The sequence below is a fragment of the Halichoeres trimaculatus genome, unplaced genomic scaffold, assembly GCF_033239565.1.
Source record: "Halichoeres trimaculatus isolate MK-OKI-2021-1 unplaced genomic scaffold, fHalTri1.1 fHalTri1_scaffold_2, whole genome shotgun sequence".
NCBI lineage: Eukaryota > Metazoa > Chordata > Actinopteri > Labriformes > Labridae > Halichoeres > Halichoeres trimaculatus.
Window position 1 is genome coordinate 39,250,756 of NW_027437180.1, and position 19,778 is coordinate 39,270,533.

General features: G+C 42.2%; 1 protein-coding gene across 1 annotated transcript; it reads right to left on the minus strand.

The window, feature by feature from the left end:
- Positions 1 to 1,539: 1,539 nt before the first annotated feature.
- LOC141811191 (ectonucleoside triphosphate diphosphohydrolase 7-like) lies at positions 1,540 to 19,778 on the minus strand. Its single transcript, XM_074699154.1, has 14 exons — positions 19,569 to 19,778; positions 18,433 to 18,535; positions 17,911 to 18,093; positions 14,806 to 15,011; positions 12,728 to 12,878; positions 12,341 to 12,444; positions 12,145 to 12,204; positions 11,914 to 12,062; positions 9,325 to 9,491; positions 8,631 to 8,832; positions 6,867 to 6,986; positions 6,685 to 6,770; positions 6,353 to 6,514; positions 1,540 to 4,237 (listed from the first exon to the last, which is right to left on the minus strand). The coding sequence occupies exons 2-14, from the start codon at positions 18,438 to 18,440 to the stop codon at positions 4,021 to 4,023; spliced, it is 1,815 nt and encodes a 604-aa protein (XP_074555255.1). The 5' UTR covers positions 18,441 to 18,535; positions 19,569 to 19,778; the 3' UTR covers positions 1,540 to 4,020.

Here is a 19,778-nt window from a genome sequence, read left to right on the forward strand (position 1 = left end):
AGTGGAAACGCCACAAAAACAAAAAGACGAACCAAACCGATCTGCTTGTTGGAAACGTGGCTTAAATGTGCACTGAAGTGCAGTCTGGGCACCAAAAGATGCACTAAATTGCCTTCTTGGGAGCAAAAGTGCATGCTTAAGTGCACTCCCAGTTGAAAAAAAACACACTTAAGTGCATTTTTGGGTGCCAAAAATACATTTAGTGTCCTCTTGGGAGCCAAAATGTGCGCCAAATTACCCTCTTGGGATCCTAAATGGTGCTTAAGTTATGTTTTGGAGACCAAATGTGCACCAAAGTGCCCTCTTGGGAGTCTAAATGGTGCTTGAGTTCTCTTTTGGGGGTCAAAATGAGCGCCAAAGTGCTCATTCTAGAGCCGAAACACACACCACAGTGCTCTTTCAGGGAGCCAGAAGGTGCCTTTCTCGGAAGTCTAAATGGTGCTTAAGTTCCCTTTTGGAGGCAAAATATGCACTAAATTACCCTCTTGGGAGTCTAAATGGTTCTTAAGTCCCCTTTTGGGAGTCAATATGAGCGCCAAAGTGCTCATTCTAGAGCCGAAATGCACACCACAGTGGTCTTTTAGGACACCAGAAGGTGCCTAAGTTCCCTCTTGGGAAGTCTAATTGGTGCTTAAGTTCTATTTTGGGGACCAAAGGTGCACCAAAGTGCCCTCTTGGGAGTCTAAATGGTGCTTAAGTACCAACTTGGGAGCCAAAATGAGCGCAACAGTGCCCATTGTAGAGCCGAAATGTACACCATAGTTCCCTTTTTGGGGGCCAGAAGATGTCCCTCTTGGAAGTCAAAAGGTGCACATTAGCGCCCTTATGGGGCCAAGAAGTGCTCTGAAGTGTCCCCCTGGTCTAAAGTGCCCCCTTGTTTGGAAAAACACAATGAGCTGTCCTCTTGGATGGCAGAAACATGTGTTTGTGAGCCCTTAAAAACATGAGGAATCAAACCAAGCTGTTCAGGTTAGTTGCTCTCGGTGCAGCTCGTATTTTGTGGCGTTTCCTCTGACTTCAACCAGGACAGGTCCTCAGAATAACGACCTGTACCGTCCCACTTTGTGGTTCCCTTCTGCTGGGTGTCAGCCATACTGACCCCACCCCCAGAAGGTGGAGCTACAACTCTGCAGTCTGCTGATTGGTGGAAAGAATGGTCACTTCCTGTGTGACAGCAGTGGCTGCTGGGATTGCTGGATGTCTTCATCGTTGCTCTTTGTTTACTGTGTCACAGTTTTCTCCTTTGTTGGATTTATTAGGGGTTGTACTGTGTCGTTGCTGGGCCGTCGCGCTATTACGTAGCTGACATGGCAATCTGCATTGGCTTACACGCTGCCTACCACAAGGGGGACAGTGGGCTGTGCTAACAGGATCAGGCTTTACCAATCCAACCCGTACCAAGCTGCACTGATCCGTAGTGGACCACCTGGTGGAAACGGGCTGAACACCCACACGTCTTTCCACTGCGTCACACAGATTTTCATTCAAAGGCAGAACAAACACGTCTCTGCACAGGAAACACAAACTCCTGTGGTTTGTTAGAAAAAGAGCTTTTATTGGATTGGAATGGTTTGAATTCACATTAATTTTACAGGTTCCTTAATTAAAAACACAAAGTCAAGTTTTAATTGAGATGAATTAAAGTTCAACATTGCACAATGCCCAGCTCTGGAAAGACACACTCAAGGATTGTTCCCTTAAAGACACAGGAGCAGCAGAAATCCTGAAACCACCTCAGAAGAAGTCTGAAAGTGTCCTGAAACGTCCGACCGCTGATCCAGAAACTTCTTTAACACAGTTTTTAAATCACAGATGAGGACGGAGAGCAAAGTGGAGTCACAGTTTAGAGAATCCTCCTCACATGAGCACCACAGGTCGCAGAGAAACAAACAGACAGACGGGATCATCATCGTGTGAGTTTGATGAGTCATGTCCCCCAGCATTGGCATTTCCTTTAATTCGCTAAAAACAGTCTCCCTGACTCCACAGGAAGCTTCGCCGTTACGAGCCGAGTCAATAACCACGAATGGCTGCCGTTTTCCTCTGACGGGGAAGCTGGAATGCTTGTATCATGTTGGACTTCTTATTTTTAAGGTTGAACGTCACAGAAACAAAGTGAATCTGACAGTGAAAAGCTAACATTAGCCTTTAGCCACGCCGGAGCTAAAATAGAAACATGAGAGGAGTGAACAAAGTCTTACACTGCAGCAGGTGAAATGAAATGTTCATAAAAATTAAGATCTATAAAAGTAAAGACTTTAAAGTTTCCCTTCTGCCAAAACCGCACACATCTCATTTTTCTCTCTTTAAAGAGGGGGTACTGTGCTTTGTTTACTCTTTATTTTGTCCCTCTGATGCATTTTTCAGCTCTAAAGCATGCCTATTTCCCCTCGCCTTGGTGGTTTAGAAAACCAGCTGCTGTCTCTTTAAGGCTCCCAGCTCCACAAACCCCCTTCCGCTCTGATTGGCCAGCCCTTTTGAGGCCTTTCTAGAGGTGGAGCTATGAGCAGAACTATGGTGTTTAAGGCCTGACTCCTTCAGCAAACCAGTTAGGAGATCCTTATGTGATATTTGAAATGTGGTAAAAAGAATACCCCCTCTTTAAATATGATACCCCCTCTTTAATTTTTTTTTAGAAAGTCAATTTTTTCTAAAATTCATATATTTGCACACACAAGTCTACTTTTTCAAAGGGTGTAACTCGATCAAATGGAGACATTAGCATGACGACGTAGTTGGACGCCAAAGCTAGTTTTAATTTTTAATTTAACCAAACTTAGCTTCAGATTTGTTCACTATCCTTCACTTTAAAGCGGTGATACAACAACAATTGTACAGATTCTCTTTTTCTGGACTCTGCTAACCCAGGAGCAGTCCAGCAAAATACAAGATTGAAGCTTCCTGGAGTGTGAGGCTGAGGAAAGGAGCATGTCTGAGTTTGGTTAGCATCGTTAAAAAGACGAACAGTGGCGTCGTACAGAGCTGTACGGTAAAGAACGGGTCAAAAAGGGGCAGAGTGAAACCTCATCTCTTTCTTTCTCAAAAAGGAGCAGAGAGAAAACATTTCCTCGTCTTCGTCTGCTGTAAGCGCAGATTTCAGTACAAACACCACTCCGCTCCGCCGCTCCTCCTCGTGGACCGTCGGAGGTCTCGGCCTGGAGTGTGAAAGCTCAATCTGACGCCCAACTCCGACGACGACTTCATCAGCCTGCACGATTGCTTTACAGGAAATTGTTTGGATGCTTTCAGGCTTTGAAGGCGGCAAAGTGCTGCTGCACTCATGATGATGATGATGATGATAGTCCACTTTGATATCACTGCGCTCTCAAGTGCTGGATCGCTTCTGGAGGAAGAGGAGGCAAACGATTCACCCTCTCCATATCATGTTTGAATCGACACATCTTGAGAATCTAAAAGCTTGAATTTATCTTAAAGTATCTGGAATAAAGACGGTGGAGTGAGAGGAGGAGTGGCTGCAGCCGTCATAATATTTATCTCCATCTTCTGACGCAGGAAAAATGTCACTCTCAGCCAAAACATCCAATTTTCAAAGTGTTCCAATTTCAGATGTTTCTCTAATCTGACTTGGATGTCATAAATTGAATCTTTTCTGTTTGAAACTTAAAGTAAATCATCGTGGATTAAGCAAAGACAGAGCAGAGCAGCAGGAGACAAATGTTTCAGATCCTCAGAGAGGAACACTTCTCTGAAAACAGGATCTTCTTTAAGGATGTTTAAAGCCTTGTTCGTGCTTTAAATCTCCTCTTCAGCGGAGAATTTTAACCTCCACCCTCCTGCTCAGCAGTTAAGACATTTTCAGCTCTCTGAATCCAGGTGAGCCAACACAGACTGGCTTTGGATCCCAGGAGGAACGAGCAGCGAGTGGGAATGATTCACGTGGTGAGGAGCTGATTCTTCTGAGAACATGTTTCCAGGATGAACACTTCACGTCTCCTCACCTGGAGCTTTCATCCTGCAGGACGAGACCAAGGTCAGTGTTTCCCAACTCGTCGTAGTCCCTCAGGCGATGAGCGCCTCCCCTTCCTCCACCCAGATGAGGTCCAGGACCTCGGCCTGCCTCTGCTCCCGCTGGTGGATCCTCCGCAGGCGCAGGATGTAGAGCAGGATGGCCAGGACCACCACCAGGATGCAGAGCGAGAAGAGGTGGTGGTTGTAGACGAAGGAGGAGCGCAGCCAGCTGGGGTGGTTCTGTCTCAGCGTTTCCTGCTGCAGGTCCCTGGAGACACACACACACACACACACACACACACACACACACACACACACACACACACTTTGATTTACAGCATGCTGAAGTCTCTATGACAACACCACACTAGCTGATGAAGTTTAGTAGAGACACACACAGTGTAAGGGTCTAAAACACTGTAAACCAGAGGTCGCCAACCCATCGATCGCGATCGACTGGTCGATCTTTGAAGCTTCCCTGGTAGATCATGACAATAAAAGAAAAATGAATCACTCCTCATCAAGCATGATGGAGTTCCTCCCCAAAGCTCGCACATTATAAACAAATGCTGACTATGGCTGGAAAAGTTACTTGAGGAAATCAAACCTGTTGATTTCCACTAAATCACCCATTACATCCCCTGAACATGCTCAAAAACTCAACAAAATTGGTAGATACATTACGGGCGCCAACATCTTTGATATGATACCAAACTTGACCTCCAACATCCCATAATATGCTCTCTGTCCCCAACCAGTCACACTAAATTGGCCCTAGCAGCCACTAGGAATGTCCTACAGAGATAAAACCAACGTCAAAATGTTTGTCTCATTGACACACAAAACTCATATGCAGACACCTCTGACCTATCTCCAACAGGAAACTGTCAGTTTAAGTTTCAAAATAAAATTTTAGTTTTCAGTTTCGCACAGGCTGCCGCATTTGGGTCTCTAGACAAAAACGTAAAAGTCGTACAGCTCTGACAATTCCATGAATGGATTCCTGAAAAAATACCTAAAAAAAACATATTTTTCACACAGATTAGGTCAACATAAGTTTGCCAGCCTGGATAAACTGACACGTGCATGTTTGTTTTCCTCCTCTCTTTGGACCAAAGAGGCTGAATGAGAAGATGGCTCACTACGTCTATCTTTCCTAACATCGGGGTGCATAGGTTCTATAGCGGATTTAGCAGATTTATAGCGGAGTGAGCATCTGTCAAAAATGCGATCTTTGGGGTGAAGACGGGGCTGCTCGCGCGTTCACACGGAGAGAGCTGAAGCGAGCGTCCTGAGAGGTAAGGAGGAAACACACGCTAATATGAGTGATGGCACGAAAGATACGGTTCTTAAGCCGCCTGCCACAGTCCCAGTGTGGGAATATTTTGTTTTTTATCAGAATGAACAAAGTGTGAGCTCATGAACACCAACCAGCTGATATGTGGCATTTGTTTGAAAATAGTGGCGACGAAGAAGAAGAAGAAGGGGAGGTGCAGCGGAGCCTTGTTCTTTGACAATCTGCTCTTACTGAGGCTTTTGGTCGGCAAAGTAAATAGAAATAAAAGCGCCAAACGGTGGCGCTCAAAGACAGATACATTACCAAAGAAATGCAGCCCTTCAATACGGTTAAAGCCAGAAATGTTCAAAATGTTTGACAGACAGTACGGATTGACTGGGAAAACATGTTACTAACAATTCAGGAACTGTATAAACTCCCTTTTATTTAGGCTAAAGTTTTTATCGTTGTTTTTTTTTTGGAGTTTCATTTTTTCAGGGGTCTATGATTTATTGTTTTTGATTATTATTAATTATTTTCATTGATATGTATTTTTTTCTAAAATAGAGTCCATTTCATTTTCATTGTATTTTTTTCTCTTTCTTGTTTGTTAAATTTATTATATTTTTTGTTTAATTTTATTTTATTTAAAAGATCCTGACCTTTTAATTACAGTTAAATACTTTTAAGAAGTTAAAGTTTCTTGTTTTTGATATGGTGTACTCACTTTATTATCCCATTTATCATAATTACATCAATGAAAAAATAGGAAAAAAATAATAATATTGACAATAATATCATTTATCGGCAATAATATTTTGAAAATAATTGTCTAGCAAAATTTGTTACAGTTACAGGCCTAAGCAGATCTTTCATACATGCTGGTTGGGTTTAGAGATCTTGGGCTCAAAAAGGTTGGTGACCTCTGATCTAAAGGCTAAAGCACAAGCTAAAAGCTAAAACAGAACCATGACTTTAATTTGTAGACTTGTAGATAGAATTTTTCTTGCGGTCTTTATCCCCCTTCTTACTGAAGCATTTTTAAACAACCTGACAGAGTTGTGTATGAAGTGTGGTCCAGGTGTGTGTCTGGATAAAAGTGTTTACCTGAGAGGCAGGAAGCGAGTCTTAAACAGGATGGCTCCCAGAGTCCACTGCACCTCTTTGTCGTAAACCAGCTGAGCCGTCTTCAGACTCTGGTAGTCGGTGGGGAAACGGAAACCCGAGTGCAACACCTCGTACATCCAGGCCGACTTGAAGCACTGCAACCTGGGAGAACGGATAAATTCACAGTTATTCATTTCCGTCTCAGTGAGGGGACAGTTCCCACAATCAGACCTGTGGTTTTGAGACAACACCACCATCTCACGATTCACGACTCACGACTCATGACTCACGACTCACGACTCACGACTCACGACTCACGACTCACGACTCACTTTAGTCTGCCCATGTCGGCCTGCTGGGAGAAAAGCTTGCTGTCCAGACGCTGTTTCAGCGTTGACCACTTGGTGGAGCAGTACTCCTGCAGGACAAGGACAGGAAGATAAAAAATACAAAAACTTTTATAAAAAAAACCCACAAAAAAATCAACACAGACTGAAAACTTGCTGGTGGATACCTTTGCAGATTGTGAGTACTTCTGACTGTCGTACTGTCCTCCTAGCCTCAGTACGTCCTCCGTACAGTAAAAAAACTCAGAGAAGCCGTAAAACTCACTGTTGCTGAAGTTGATGGGAGCCTGAAAACAAAAAAAGTTGAAGACCAAAAGTTTCCAAAAATGTGAGTTCAGAGTTATTCATCCACTGAGCACTGACAAGAAAAGAAGTAAAGTTCAGTATTGTGAAAAGTTGTGCAAGGAAAAGATCCACAGACTGTGTAGGTATGGACATGATGTTAGTTAAAAACATAATTGATTTGATTATTGAACCATTTGCATATATATGTAATTTATCATTTTCAACAGGGGTTTTTCCAGAAAAAATGAAAATAGCAAAAGTAATTCCACTTTACAAAAATGAAGATAACATGTTTTCTCCAACTACAGGCCAGTATCCTTGCTTCCACAATTTTCAAAAATATGACAGAAATTATTTGTAAGTAGGTTAGACAATTTTATTAACAGATATAATATTTTAAGTAGGGCTGTCATTTTAACGCTTTAATGAGATTAATTAATTACACCGCAAATTAACGCGTCATAAAAATTAACGCAGATTAATCTGGATCCCAAACCCGCGAGGCGTTCAAAGATGCACTTATTTTCAAATGTCTAGCATTTACAAACCGTTTGTCCTACATGAAGAAAGTGGCGTTCTCGTCAGATTTTCAAATTTCCAACGGTCCCTGAATGTATCACACCTAGCAACATGCTTTAAACTGGGGGGAAGAGAGAGCGCTGTTAAGGGGACTGCCGTCCACGTCTCGTTTATTCACACGTCCTTTTTTAAAATCTACAGAAAATCAACCGTTTGCTCAATTCTGTAAAAAACAGATAATTCTACACTCTCTACTGCATCAAACAAGCCCTGAATGATCGAAAAAAGGTCCTGTATTTAAATATAAAGAATTCTTTGAAAATTTGCTTCCATCTTCCTGGTGTCATGTTTCAGCTTGGGGCTGCTCTGCACCAATCAGCAACAGTTTGTGTGTTCAGAGCATGTTAAACTGAGAATACTTCACTTTTCTTTGATCCAAGACTTGAATTAAGTGTTTTGTACATAGTTCCTCACAGTTTTTAGCCTTTAGCCCTGGTTCTCCTGACCTCATAGAAGTATAGAAGTTCATATTGCAGGGAAAATTGAGTCCACATTGAGTAAAAATGTGAACAGAAGCAAAAACCGTCCTAAAAATCAAATCAGCTTATCTTAGGTGCAGGACTGTGTAGATTTTGTAAAGATAGAACCATCAAACTTTTTTCATGTGTTCCTTATGCCTCAGGGTACCTAAAATGTGTTGTATATATTCCCACCTTATTTTTAAATGTCTTTCAATGCAATTTTAATGTCCTGGAATTTAAATTCTTTATTTTGGGACCTTAAGCAGATATGAGATTAAAATGTGATTAATTAGATTAATTAATTACAAATCCTGTAATTAATTAGATTAATTTTTTTAATCACCTGACAGCACTATTTATGATACTTAACCATCTTGTCAAGGCATCCAATTCTTTTACCACTGTACCCATAAACAATTTAGGACCCAACACTGATCCTTGAGGAACCCCAGATGTGAGCTGTAGCATGTCAGACTAATTATTGTTTAAAGCCCAGTTTCCACTTGGTGGAAACTGGGCTTTACTTTCAATGCAATCAATCCAGTTAAACTCTAAAGTCCTTCTCTCTTTCAGCCTCCTGTTGTGGACCTGGTCTGAGGTTTGTACCTGATAGATGCCCCCTGGTGACATGGTGCCGTTGTGCAGTCCCAGGAAGGGTCTCACGGCCTCCTGACAGTGAGTCCAGTCCCCCTGACCCCTCAGGTACAGCGTGTGGTTGTCTCTGACCAGCGTGTCTGACAGACCTGCCGGCAGACACGGGTCCAGGTACGGTTTGTTCTCGCTCAGGCCCGTCTGTGTGGTCAGGAACCTGGACCAGGACCAAGCAGAGGTTCAGTGGATGAAGGGAGGGGTCCTTACATTTTGTAACCATTTACATAAATATAGTTTAAATATGATCAACTCCAGACTGTTTGCTTTCTTCCTTTGAGACTTTATTTTCATATTCAGCATCAGAAGAAGTGCCATAAACAACAGCCTGCCTGATCTGAGCAGACGTAAACTACGTTCTGTGAACCATCTGCTTGGATTTACAGAACATGTGTTGTTTTTTTAAAGGCGTAATATAAAAGGAAGGTGCTGTTCAGCAGGAGAAAACACAGACTAAAGATTACCATTAATTACATCTAAAACAAGCTTTCATTAAACACATTTATTGTATTAGAGCTGGATTTTGGGCGGGTTTTTTGCTCTTGTTGGAGAAAGAGTCTTTGGTTTATGATCTTAATGTTTTTCAGATATCAGGAGCTAACTATCTGTGAGAAAAAGGGAAGAATAATTTGTCATTTTTGCACATTTGCACCTGTTCTTTGCCAGTGTGTTGTTGACCAGCTGATCCTCGTAGCGCTGCCTGGCCATGTTGCCGCCGAAGCCGAGGAACGTGGCGACGTAGACTCTGTAAACATGCTGCGTGTGCTCGACGTCACAGCCCAGGTTGAACTCTGCGAGCACGCTCTTTCCTGCTTCTTTCTGAAACACACGGAGATGACCTCACTGCAGACCAGCTGTTTGGACTCTGGCTTAATCCCCCACACAGGTGCACAAGCCTTCCCCACGTAAACCAGCAGATTATTCCACAGCGGATGAAACAGATCAGAGATGGGCACAGACTTTTTGAAGGGCAGAGTGACAGTGTGTTCCCAAAGAGGGCGGGCTTTCATATTTTAACCAGCAGAGGGGGTTGTGTTTTTTTCCACCCAAAGGGCAGTTAAGTGGTTTTAGCCAGCTAAGGGGGCACTTGAGCTCTCTTCTTGGCTCCTAAAAAGAGCACTTTAACGTACGCTTTGGCGCTCAAGAGTGCGTATTGGCTCCTAAGCAGGATCTTTAATGCATCTCGGCTCTCAAAGGTGCACTTTAGTGTGTGTATTAGATCCCAAGCATGCACTTTAATGTGTTTTGGCTCCAAAGTTAGCACTTTGGAGTGCATTTTGGCTTCACAAAAGGGCACCTCAGCGCATGTATTGGCTCCCAATTTGGCACTTTTATGCACTTTGGCTCCAAAGGGGACACTCCAGCATACATTTTTGCTATTGAGTGTACTTTAGTGTTCATTTTGGCTTATTATGTGTGTGGGCTCCCAAGAGGGCATTTTGACTTTGTAAAAGAGCACCTTAGCACACCTTTTTACACCCAAAAGGCCCTTTAACCTGCATTTTGGCTCTTCAGAGTGCGCTTGAATATGTGTACTGGCTCCCAAGCAGGAACTCCAAAGCATTTTGGGTCAAAAGCCAGCACTTTGGCATGCTTTTGGGCCCCATAAAGGGCACTTTTGTGCAAACTTTAGCTCTTAAAAGGGCAATTGAGTGTGCATTATGGCACCAAAGTGGGCACTTTAGCGTTTGTTTTGCTCCAAAGCAGTTACTTAAGCACGGTTATGGCTCTAAAGAGTGAACTTAAGTGTGTGTATTGGCTCCAAAACGGCACTTTAACACGCACGTTGGCTCCAGTGCCAGCACTTTGGAGTGCGTTTTGGCTCCATAAAGGGCACCTTAGCGCATGCTTTAGCTCCCAAATGGGCACTTCTGCATACATATTGGCTCTCCAGTGCACTTTAGTGTTTGTTATTGCTACAAAGCAGGTCCGTTGTGTGTATGGGCTCCCAAAGGGGCTGTTAAGCGTGCATTTCAGCTTCATAATAGAGCACCTTAGCATGTGTTTTGACCAGGGCTGCAACAATTAGTCGACATAATCGACTCGTCGACCTAAAAATTAAATCGACGTAATTTCTAAAAGTCGACGCGTCGTATTATGGTTTTTATTGTTGTTTTCATGAGATACCAGGGGGTGATGCTCATCTGTAACTTCAGTTCACTGCATGAGGCGGCACGTTAACAGATACTTTTACGGGAAAAGATCACTAAGTTCATACGTGAGGAATATTGATGAGGAAAAATCTCCACTCCCAGAAAGCGCTGTGCGCTGACGGAGGCTCTGCATCTCCGGCTTGGACAGCCTGACAGCTCCCGAAGTTTAGCGTCTGATAACGTGATTTAGAGAGTCTCCTTCACTCTCTGCTACAGACAGTTTTTTAGGATCTGAGTCACAAACTAGTGTCAAAACTCCCCGAACTTTAGAAAAGAGAGGACATTTATCTAAAGGAGCTCTCACTCTCAAACTCACACTGCACCGGTAACACTCAGCGGGAGGAGGAGGGGAGGAGTGCGCATGAGCGAAATAGCTCATGTAGAGAAACGAAACTAAACGTGTTGTCATGGAGAGCTGGGAGAGAGTCAGGCAGGATCATACAGAGAGCAAAGCCCCAATAAACAAATAAACATTAGAAAACACGAACAAAGTCACTAATAAGAGGTCTGTCCAACACAAACAAACAAACAAACGTGACACAGGGCTGACCAATCAGAGGAGAGAACCTAACTCTGGGTAAATGCAGTGAAAATAAGACACACAGGTTGAATTATAAAGGTCTGCACATTTTAAAGGACAAATTAGGTTGAAACACAAAATAATTATGATTGATCGACTAATCGAAAAAATAACCAAAAGATTAGTCGACGTCAAAGGATTATCAAGGGAGCACTTCAATGCCTATATTGGCCCCTAAACAGGCACTCTAATGCATTTGGGTCCAAAAACAGCACTTTGTCGTGCATATTGGCTCCATAAATTAGCTCCTTAGCGCATGTTTTAGCTTCTAAAGAGCCCTTTAGCATCCGCTATGGCTCCCAACTGGGCTCTTTGATGTGTTTTGGCTACAAGGCGGGCACTTTAGCACATGTTTGGGCTCCCAAGAGGGCACGTTTTGTCTAGCAAAGACACTTCAGTGTGCATTTTTAAACATCTGGGCCACCAGGGGGCAAACCCCCCCTCCAACCACCCTTTTGCACAGCACTGAAACAGATTTAATCTGTCAGGTTAAGGTGCACTTCTTTACCTCCTGCGGCGAGTTGAAGGTGATGGCGCTTGGCACCTCATACGCAATCTGCAGAGAGGCTCCGCCCATATCCATGATGCCCACCGTGCGCCGCCTGCTGATCGGCTGCTGATTCTGAGTGCCTGTTGTCACCTCGACTGTGACGTCCTCTGGAAACACGACAAAAATGAGTCCATGACGTGATATTTGGTCAGAGAGAGAGCATCACGTGCATTAAACCGCCACACTCACCCTCGTCAGCGTGATCAAAGCGGCCCAACACAAAGTTAATGCCAATCCATGCATACACGCCTTCAGGGTGCAGAGGAGACGCCGTTAGAGGCAGGATGAGGAGACACAAACATCAGGCAGGCGGCGGTTAGAAACAACACGTTAAATCATTCAGTAAACACGTTCTTCATGGCAGTGAAACAGCGTGCCGCCTCACCTTCCTGCTTCCCGGAGATGACCTCAGCGTGGGAGCGGGAAAACAGAAAGTCAAACTCCAGAGGGACGTCAGCGATCAGGTCCTCCAGGATGTCCGTCTGCTGACTGCAAAACAAGACCCGACCTTCAGAGCTCAACTTTTATTTTACTGCGCTTCAACTTTCAACTTTGTAACCCTGTCTCTAACATAAAACATGCAATTAAATTTGTTTTATGACCAAAAATCTGCTTGTTCCACACTGGAAATCCACAGGAATCAAGAGGAAAATGCTAATGAGGTTATAGTTTCCTTAAGCTACAATGTAGAAAACCTCGATATCTCTCAGTTTTTGGAGCAGTAATCCTCAGATCTTTCAGTTTCTCCACACAGTCCCACACGCCTGCCTACCTCTCCGGCAGCAGCCTCATGCCAGCAGTGCAGAGGATGTAGAGCGGGGTCTCTTTGTGTTTGTTCTTCGGGACGTGAGCGGCGGCGAAGCTGAGCAGAGGGTTGAGGTAGTCGCTGGCCTGAGTTGGCGTTTTTGCCAGAGTGGAGATACCTGAGATAAAGAATAACCAGAAAACACACATTTAGGCTCAACCAGGCAGAAATGGAAACAGAAGAAGAAGCTCAACACCCACAGCGAGCGCTCTGAGGCCGGGAGAGGAAACTGAGGAAGAAGTCAGCGTAAAGATCGATAAACACCAAGAAAAGAGAGAAACGTTTTAATTCTTCACATCACATCACCGAGCAAAGCTGGTTTCGTTTAGACTCTGTTAAAATAGTGAACCCTTTTCTTTACTTCTTTCCTCAAATGTTCAGTTGGATTGAAGTCAGGTGATTGACCAGGCCGTTCTAACAGATTGATTTTCTTTTTCTGAAACCATTTGAGAGTCAACTTTGCCGTGTGCTTTGGATGGTTGTCCTGCTGGAAGGTCCAGCCACGTCTCATCTTCATCATCCTGGTGGATGGCAGCAGATTCAGATCAAGAATTTCCCCATACATGGCTCCATTCATTGCTCCGTCAGTTATATGAAGTTTGCCAACACCATGAGATGAGAAACAACCCCATGCCATGATGCTTCACCTCCAAACTTCACTGTTGGTGTAGTGTTTTTTGGCTGATGTGCAGAGCCATTTCTCCTCCAAACATGGTCTGTAGTATGACAGCCCAAAAGTTCAGTTTTGGTCTCATCTGACCAGACAACATTCTCCCAGTATTCTACAGGCTTGTCAAGCTGCTGTTTAGCAAACTTTAAACCAGCTTCAACATGCCTTTTCTTGAGGAATGGAGTCTTGTGGGCTAAGCGTCCATAGAGGCCATGGTGGTGGAGTGCATTGCCTATTGTTTTCTCTGTAACAATTGTTCCTGCTGCCTCCAAGTCTTTCTGGAGCACTTTCAGGGTGGTCCTTGGCTGGTTGAGTACTCTTCTGACTATCTTTCTGACTCCCTGGTCAGAAATCTTCAAGGAGCTCCTGTGCGTGGCCTGTTGATGGTAAGGTGGTGCTTCTTCCACTTGTGAATAATGGCCCCAATGGTGCTGACTGGAATATTCAGGTGCTTTGATATAAGTCTGTAACCAGTTCCATTCTGATGCTGAGCAACAATCAGGTTGTGAATGTCTTCAGAGAGCTCTTTGCCTTTACCCATCATGAGGTGTGTGCTATTTAACTGCTTGGTGAAAAAAACACCTTTTTTATAGGACCATCAATTTGCTCTAGCCCAGCTGATGTTGGTTTGCACTAATTGGAAGTTCAAGTAATAATTACTGACAGATTTCAGGTGGTATGGTGCATTTCCTGTCCAAAGTATACAGCCTTTCCATGGTGTGTTCAATACTTTTTTCCTGTGTTATCGTACTTAATTCACCATAATCATTATTTATGGACCTGAACGTTGTGATTTCTTTTCCTGTGTGGATTATTTGAGTTAATACCAATGTCTGGGAGAAATTTTGTTTGAATTACATCTTTGGAAATAAATGTGATGGGAAAAAGTTGATGTGTTTAATACTTATTTTCCCCTCTGTAGAAGATTGTATTAGCCTTATCTTATTTCATGCTCCCTGACTCAGAAACATCTGTTACCAAGTTAATACTGGTTATTACATCAACCCTGTAGATTAGATAAATTAATACATGAATAATCTGACCACTGATGATTTAGTGCTCGCTGCCCTTCCTGTCATTCCTGAAAACATGAAGCATGGCGTCGCTGTGTTATGTCACAGGGTTCAAAGAGCGGCGTGGCGCTAACACAGCTCATGGGACAAACCCAGCGTCTCTAATCTAATGTCAAACATTTCTGCTGATGTGACTCATTTAATCACAAACAGCTACAAACTGTCTGGACTTTACTTCAGGCTGAGCTGCTTTCACTGATGCTCAGATTTAAGAACTGGGGAAACTGAGGTCCCAGTTTTGCCGCCTTGATGGTTTCATCAAAAAATCTGAAACTCATGAATCATAAGCTCCTTCCTCTCACCAGGTTTGATCTTCTTGACCACAGGTTTGCGGTCTCTGTCCTTCATCTGCCTGATGTCCAGCAGGGTGTGGGGGTTCCCGTTGTGGGGGGGCCAGTAGTACACAAAGACCCGAGAGCCGCTGCTGCCACAGTCCACCACTATCCCATAATTCAGAGCGGGATTAAGGACGTCTGTGGCTTCCATGGACTCTGCGATAGAGAGGTACCTGAAAGGGAAGACACAGATTATAAATTATAGAATAAACTGTACTTTGTGTGACATATGAAAAAGCTACAGTAAGCTTATAACAATGTTTTCAGAATATTTCTTAAATTACCTCGATGGTTGAGTGCAAGTCACATGTTTGTTCATAACAATGTGCCCACATTTTACGCTGTTCTCAGAAACTACATGCACAAATTCATAGGTTGATAAGTTGATTCAGACGATGAAATAATAATGTCACTGGCTCAGCTCATAATGAGCAACACAAGGTTTATATCCTGCTACTGGAAACATTGGTACAAATGTCTCTTTTAATTACTGTCAACATATGAACTGTGTTTTTCCTTTTTAATGTCTTTTTTTCCATTAAATCTTTTAAGCCCACCCTGGTAAAGAATAAAGTGAGTAGAGACAAACCAAGCATCCTGATATACAACCACACAAGTGTCTGAAATAAAATGTCCAACCAAATAAATTAATAAAAGGTCAGAAAATAATGAGTGATTTTTTTTTATAGAGAAAGGTATTAAAATTCAACAATGTAAGGATTAAATCAGGCTTTAGAAACAGTAAGAAAAACGGTGAGAACCGACTAAAAACTCTGACAGATTTTTACAACATAAGTGTGAAGAGTGGGAGGAAAACTTTCAATGCTTTTTTTTCATTTTTTTTTTTCAAGTTTGATTCCTTCATTAAACACTGAAAAAACTAAAATCTTATCAAGTGTTTTTGTCTTATTTTCAGTTAAAATGTCTTTTAAAACTTAATCTGAGCCACATTCACCTGACCAGTCCAGAAAAATGTCGTTTCAAGTTATAGAGAGACAAAAATGAGGTCTGAGCTGTTTGTAACAAGTCAAAAAACAAAATCTGTCAATGGAACAAAAAAATTACTTGTATTAATACATTATTCTTGTTTCAAGCAAATTTTTCTGGTTCAGGCCTCATTTTCGCCTTTAAATAACTTATAACAAGGCAGTTTTCTGGACTCGTCAGTTGAATGTGGCTCATATTGAGTAGAACATGACATTTTTTTTACTAAAAATAAGACAAAAACATGGATAAGACTTTGTTTTTTGTAGTTTAGTCTTTGTTTTAAGTCTGGGTTGGAAAACAGGTATAGGTATCCGATCCCCTCAATACATCCTAAAAACTGACTCACGTGTGGTGTGCATTTTTTGGGAGAAAATGTCTCCTGATATCGTCAGTATACATCATCATCGTTTGACGCAAAAATCTGAAGTATCGAAGAATTTAATAGAGGTGTCCCAGTCCGATATTGATATTGGATATTGGTCCGATATCAGCAAAAAAAACAGTATTGGTATCGTATCAGAATGCATCAAAAATCTCTGATATAAGCAGTCCATTCAAGACTCTGCTCCTGCTGTTTTTATTTATTTTATTTAGGTTATTTTCTGGGTCTTCTAATCTATTCTTTATTTTATTCAATTACAAGTATATTCTTATGTTTAATTGTCATGACCGTCAGTCATGTATTTGTTTATTGGTATATGTTTTGTTAGTTGTGTCTCTTCCCTGTGTGTGAGTGCGTGAGTGAGCCCAACAGGTGGAGATGGAGGACGGTCGGTGCGATTGGTGCTCAGCTGGAGGACGGGTTTTGGGGGAAGAGCTCCGATTGGAGGGATCAGACATCTCCATCTTTAAAAGCCAGTGGAAGCCCCGCCCTCGCTCTCTCTGACTTGCCACGCCAAACAAAGAGCCGTGCCGCCTGTTTGTCCTCGTAAAGCCCTAGTGAGATTTGTGTGAAGCCAAAAAGGCGAATTTTCAGGAGGGAGAAGCCCGCTTTCTTTTATTGGTACTTTTCTCCTGTTTTTGTTAGATTTAGTTAGGTAAGATACGTGCCATTTGTTTTTCATTGGTTCTTTTCCACAGGTAAGGTTAGATTCGAAGGAACGTTTTGTTTGTTGTTTTGGGCTGTGCTCACGGTTAGTCAATAAAACTCCTGACCTAATTTATAACCTGTTTCTTTGGCCTTTGTTGGGTTGGGCAAGCAGAGAGGGCTCTGCATGTTGTGTCCTGGGCACCCCTTGGCCGGGACGTAACATTAATGTCAACATTTCTGTTACCCATTGGTTAATAATAAATGGGTCATTTTCTCCTCATACCTACTGTTGCTGATTACTGTTATTTTTTTGAATAATATCACTTAATCAAGCCTTTTCTAACATGACAAACATAGTACAAAATAAGTAATAAAAATATGCATGTTTGATGCTGATATCGTATGGGATTAATATCGGTATCGTATCGGAAGTGAAAATGTAATATTGGGACATCTCTACAATTTAAATCCCCAAAATCGTAAAAGAAGTGAATCCGGGGAAAACGACATCATCCCAGACCCTAATGAAAATGTAGAGGTTTGAAAAACTGCAAACATTTGGGACTGGTGCTTAATATCTTAAACTAAAAAAGTAAATAACGTGCGAAATACTCGTCGCTCAACAGAGAGCAGAGGGAAGCAAAAGCTCCAGCGGCTCACTTTCTGCATCAACAAGTTCTTCAGCTGCAAAGTTTCCACAAAGTGAGGTTCAAAACTTACTCAACTCACGATGCTCAACAAAAAAAACATCATTACTAAGAAAGTACAGTCTACCTTAATACTAACTTTATTGTCACTGAATATTCCTGATGAAACGTCTTGTACCACAAACTAAAAAGCCTCTGAAGCTGCTAACATCTCCCCTCCACTCATCAGAGTCTCCTCAGTATCTCAGCGTGTCCTTGGACTCCAACAGCAGCTGCTCTCAGTCCCACAGACTGAGTCCACTGTGCTTTCAAATAAAAACCAGATGAGGTTGTTATCAGCTGGCTGTGTTTACCAGGAGCCCTGCCGCTCTCAGAGCCGTTCTCCTTTCCAGTCGTGTCTCTACTCACTTATTAACTCTGTACCCCTGCCGCCGGTGTGGGCCCCACAGCTGCTTCTGGTAGGTGACGAGGAGGAGGAGGGCGGACGTGATGAAGAGCAGCAGCAGCAGCAGCCTCTGCCTGGAGAAGCAGCTGAGCGAGAGCAGGGACACGCTGCAGTACCAGGAGGCCGGCAGGCAGGAGAAGCTGATCCTGTGGAGGGAGGGCACAGAGTGTGGTGTGTGAGAGTCGAGAAACAGAGAAATCACAAAGCACGGGGTGGAAAAGACTGGTGAAACTCAAAAAATACTTATTTTAATTGAATATTCTGAATGTTGTTTTCAATTCAGTGACTTTTCCAGAGCCAGCTCTGCTCGGAAAGTTTGGAGATGCAGAATATTTAAAGATACCCAACTTTTTTTTTTGAAGCTCGTCCTGTATTTTTGTAGCTGAGGTATTAACACCATCTGATTATTTCTCATATTGAGGATTAAACCCTAAAACCATTACAGCTCAACATTGTTTTTCTCAGAGCTGTTATCAGTGTGTTACCTTGCCATATGTCCACGTCAGAGAAAATCCAACATGTCACAGTCGTCACCTCATGGTGCCGGCAGTCTGATCAGGATCCTGCTCCAGGTTTGAGGATTTTCTCCTGAAAAAAAGAAAAGAAAAGAAAATCACGAATATGTTTAAAAATTACTACACTGTGTTTGTGAATTAACACTCCACACATTGCATTACATTTTGATGTTTACTTCACCATTAATGTCTCTATAATTACCCTAGATGTACATTTCAATATGTGTGCATGGTGTCATGTCCACAGTCTGTGTTTCATAGGCTTATTTCATTACATTTTACATTACATAACAAATGTGATAAGAGTTTGCACCATAATACTGTATGCTACTTCCAATACAGGCTGAATGACTTGTAAAATATTGGCATATTGGATAAAGGCATTAAAAAAAAAAAATCCAATATCGTGCATCCCTAGCAAAGACAAATCACAGAACAGAATATTGAATATTACAGGAATTTAGATCATCTCTAGCAGGACACTTTATAGCTGGTATGCATAATAATAATAGTAATAATAATAATAATAATAATAATAATAATAATAATAAAAATAATAATGATAATATAGATGGGACAGGAATAAATAAATTTGACTGATTTTTTCTCCTTTTAAATATTTAAAATAAGTTAAATCTGTGACCCAAGTTTTTTTTTATTAACCTTAACAGCTGTTTACATTCTGTGCTTATCAAGAACATAATGTACAACGACTTGTTTTGATTAGCATTTATGCTAACAGCCTGTTATTGTGTTTTCCCATAGTATATTGTGAGTTTTCCTGTTTTATTTGAGTGAAACCCTGCAGAAATACTATTATCTTATTTCGACTCCAGTCCCTTTAAAAAGCAGGACAATACAAGGAAAGTACATGGCTTATCTCTCGGTTATATAAGATAAAGATAATACATTAAAATGAGGAGAAATGGTACAATAGGGTGACAAAGTATTACACTTAAATAAGATATAACGTTTAATGTGCCTTAGCTTCAGATGTAGTTCCTGATGTGAGCAGCAGCTCCGTGATAAACCGGCTAACAGCACATCATTGTAGTACCGTTAACATCAGCGTATCCATATGCTGTCAGAGTCCGATCCAAACTTACCTAACTCCGCTTTTCCCCCGTCATGGCGGCTCGGTCTCACTCCTAAACGTTTCTCCTCCTCGATAGAAAAGATGAAACACTGATTTCTCTTCTTTCTCTTCACTCCGAGTGGAGATTATTTAAAAAGAGGACGGCGAAGAGGAGCGGAGGAAATGACCGAAACATCCAACACACTTCCGCTCCACCAGCGTCAGTGCGTCATCAGATACG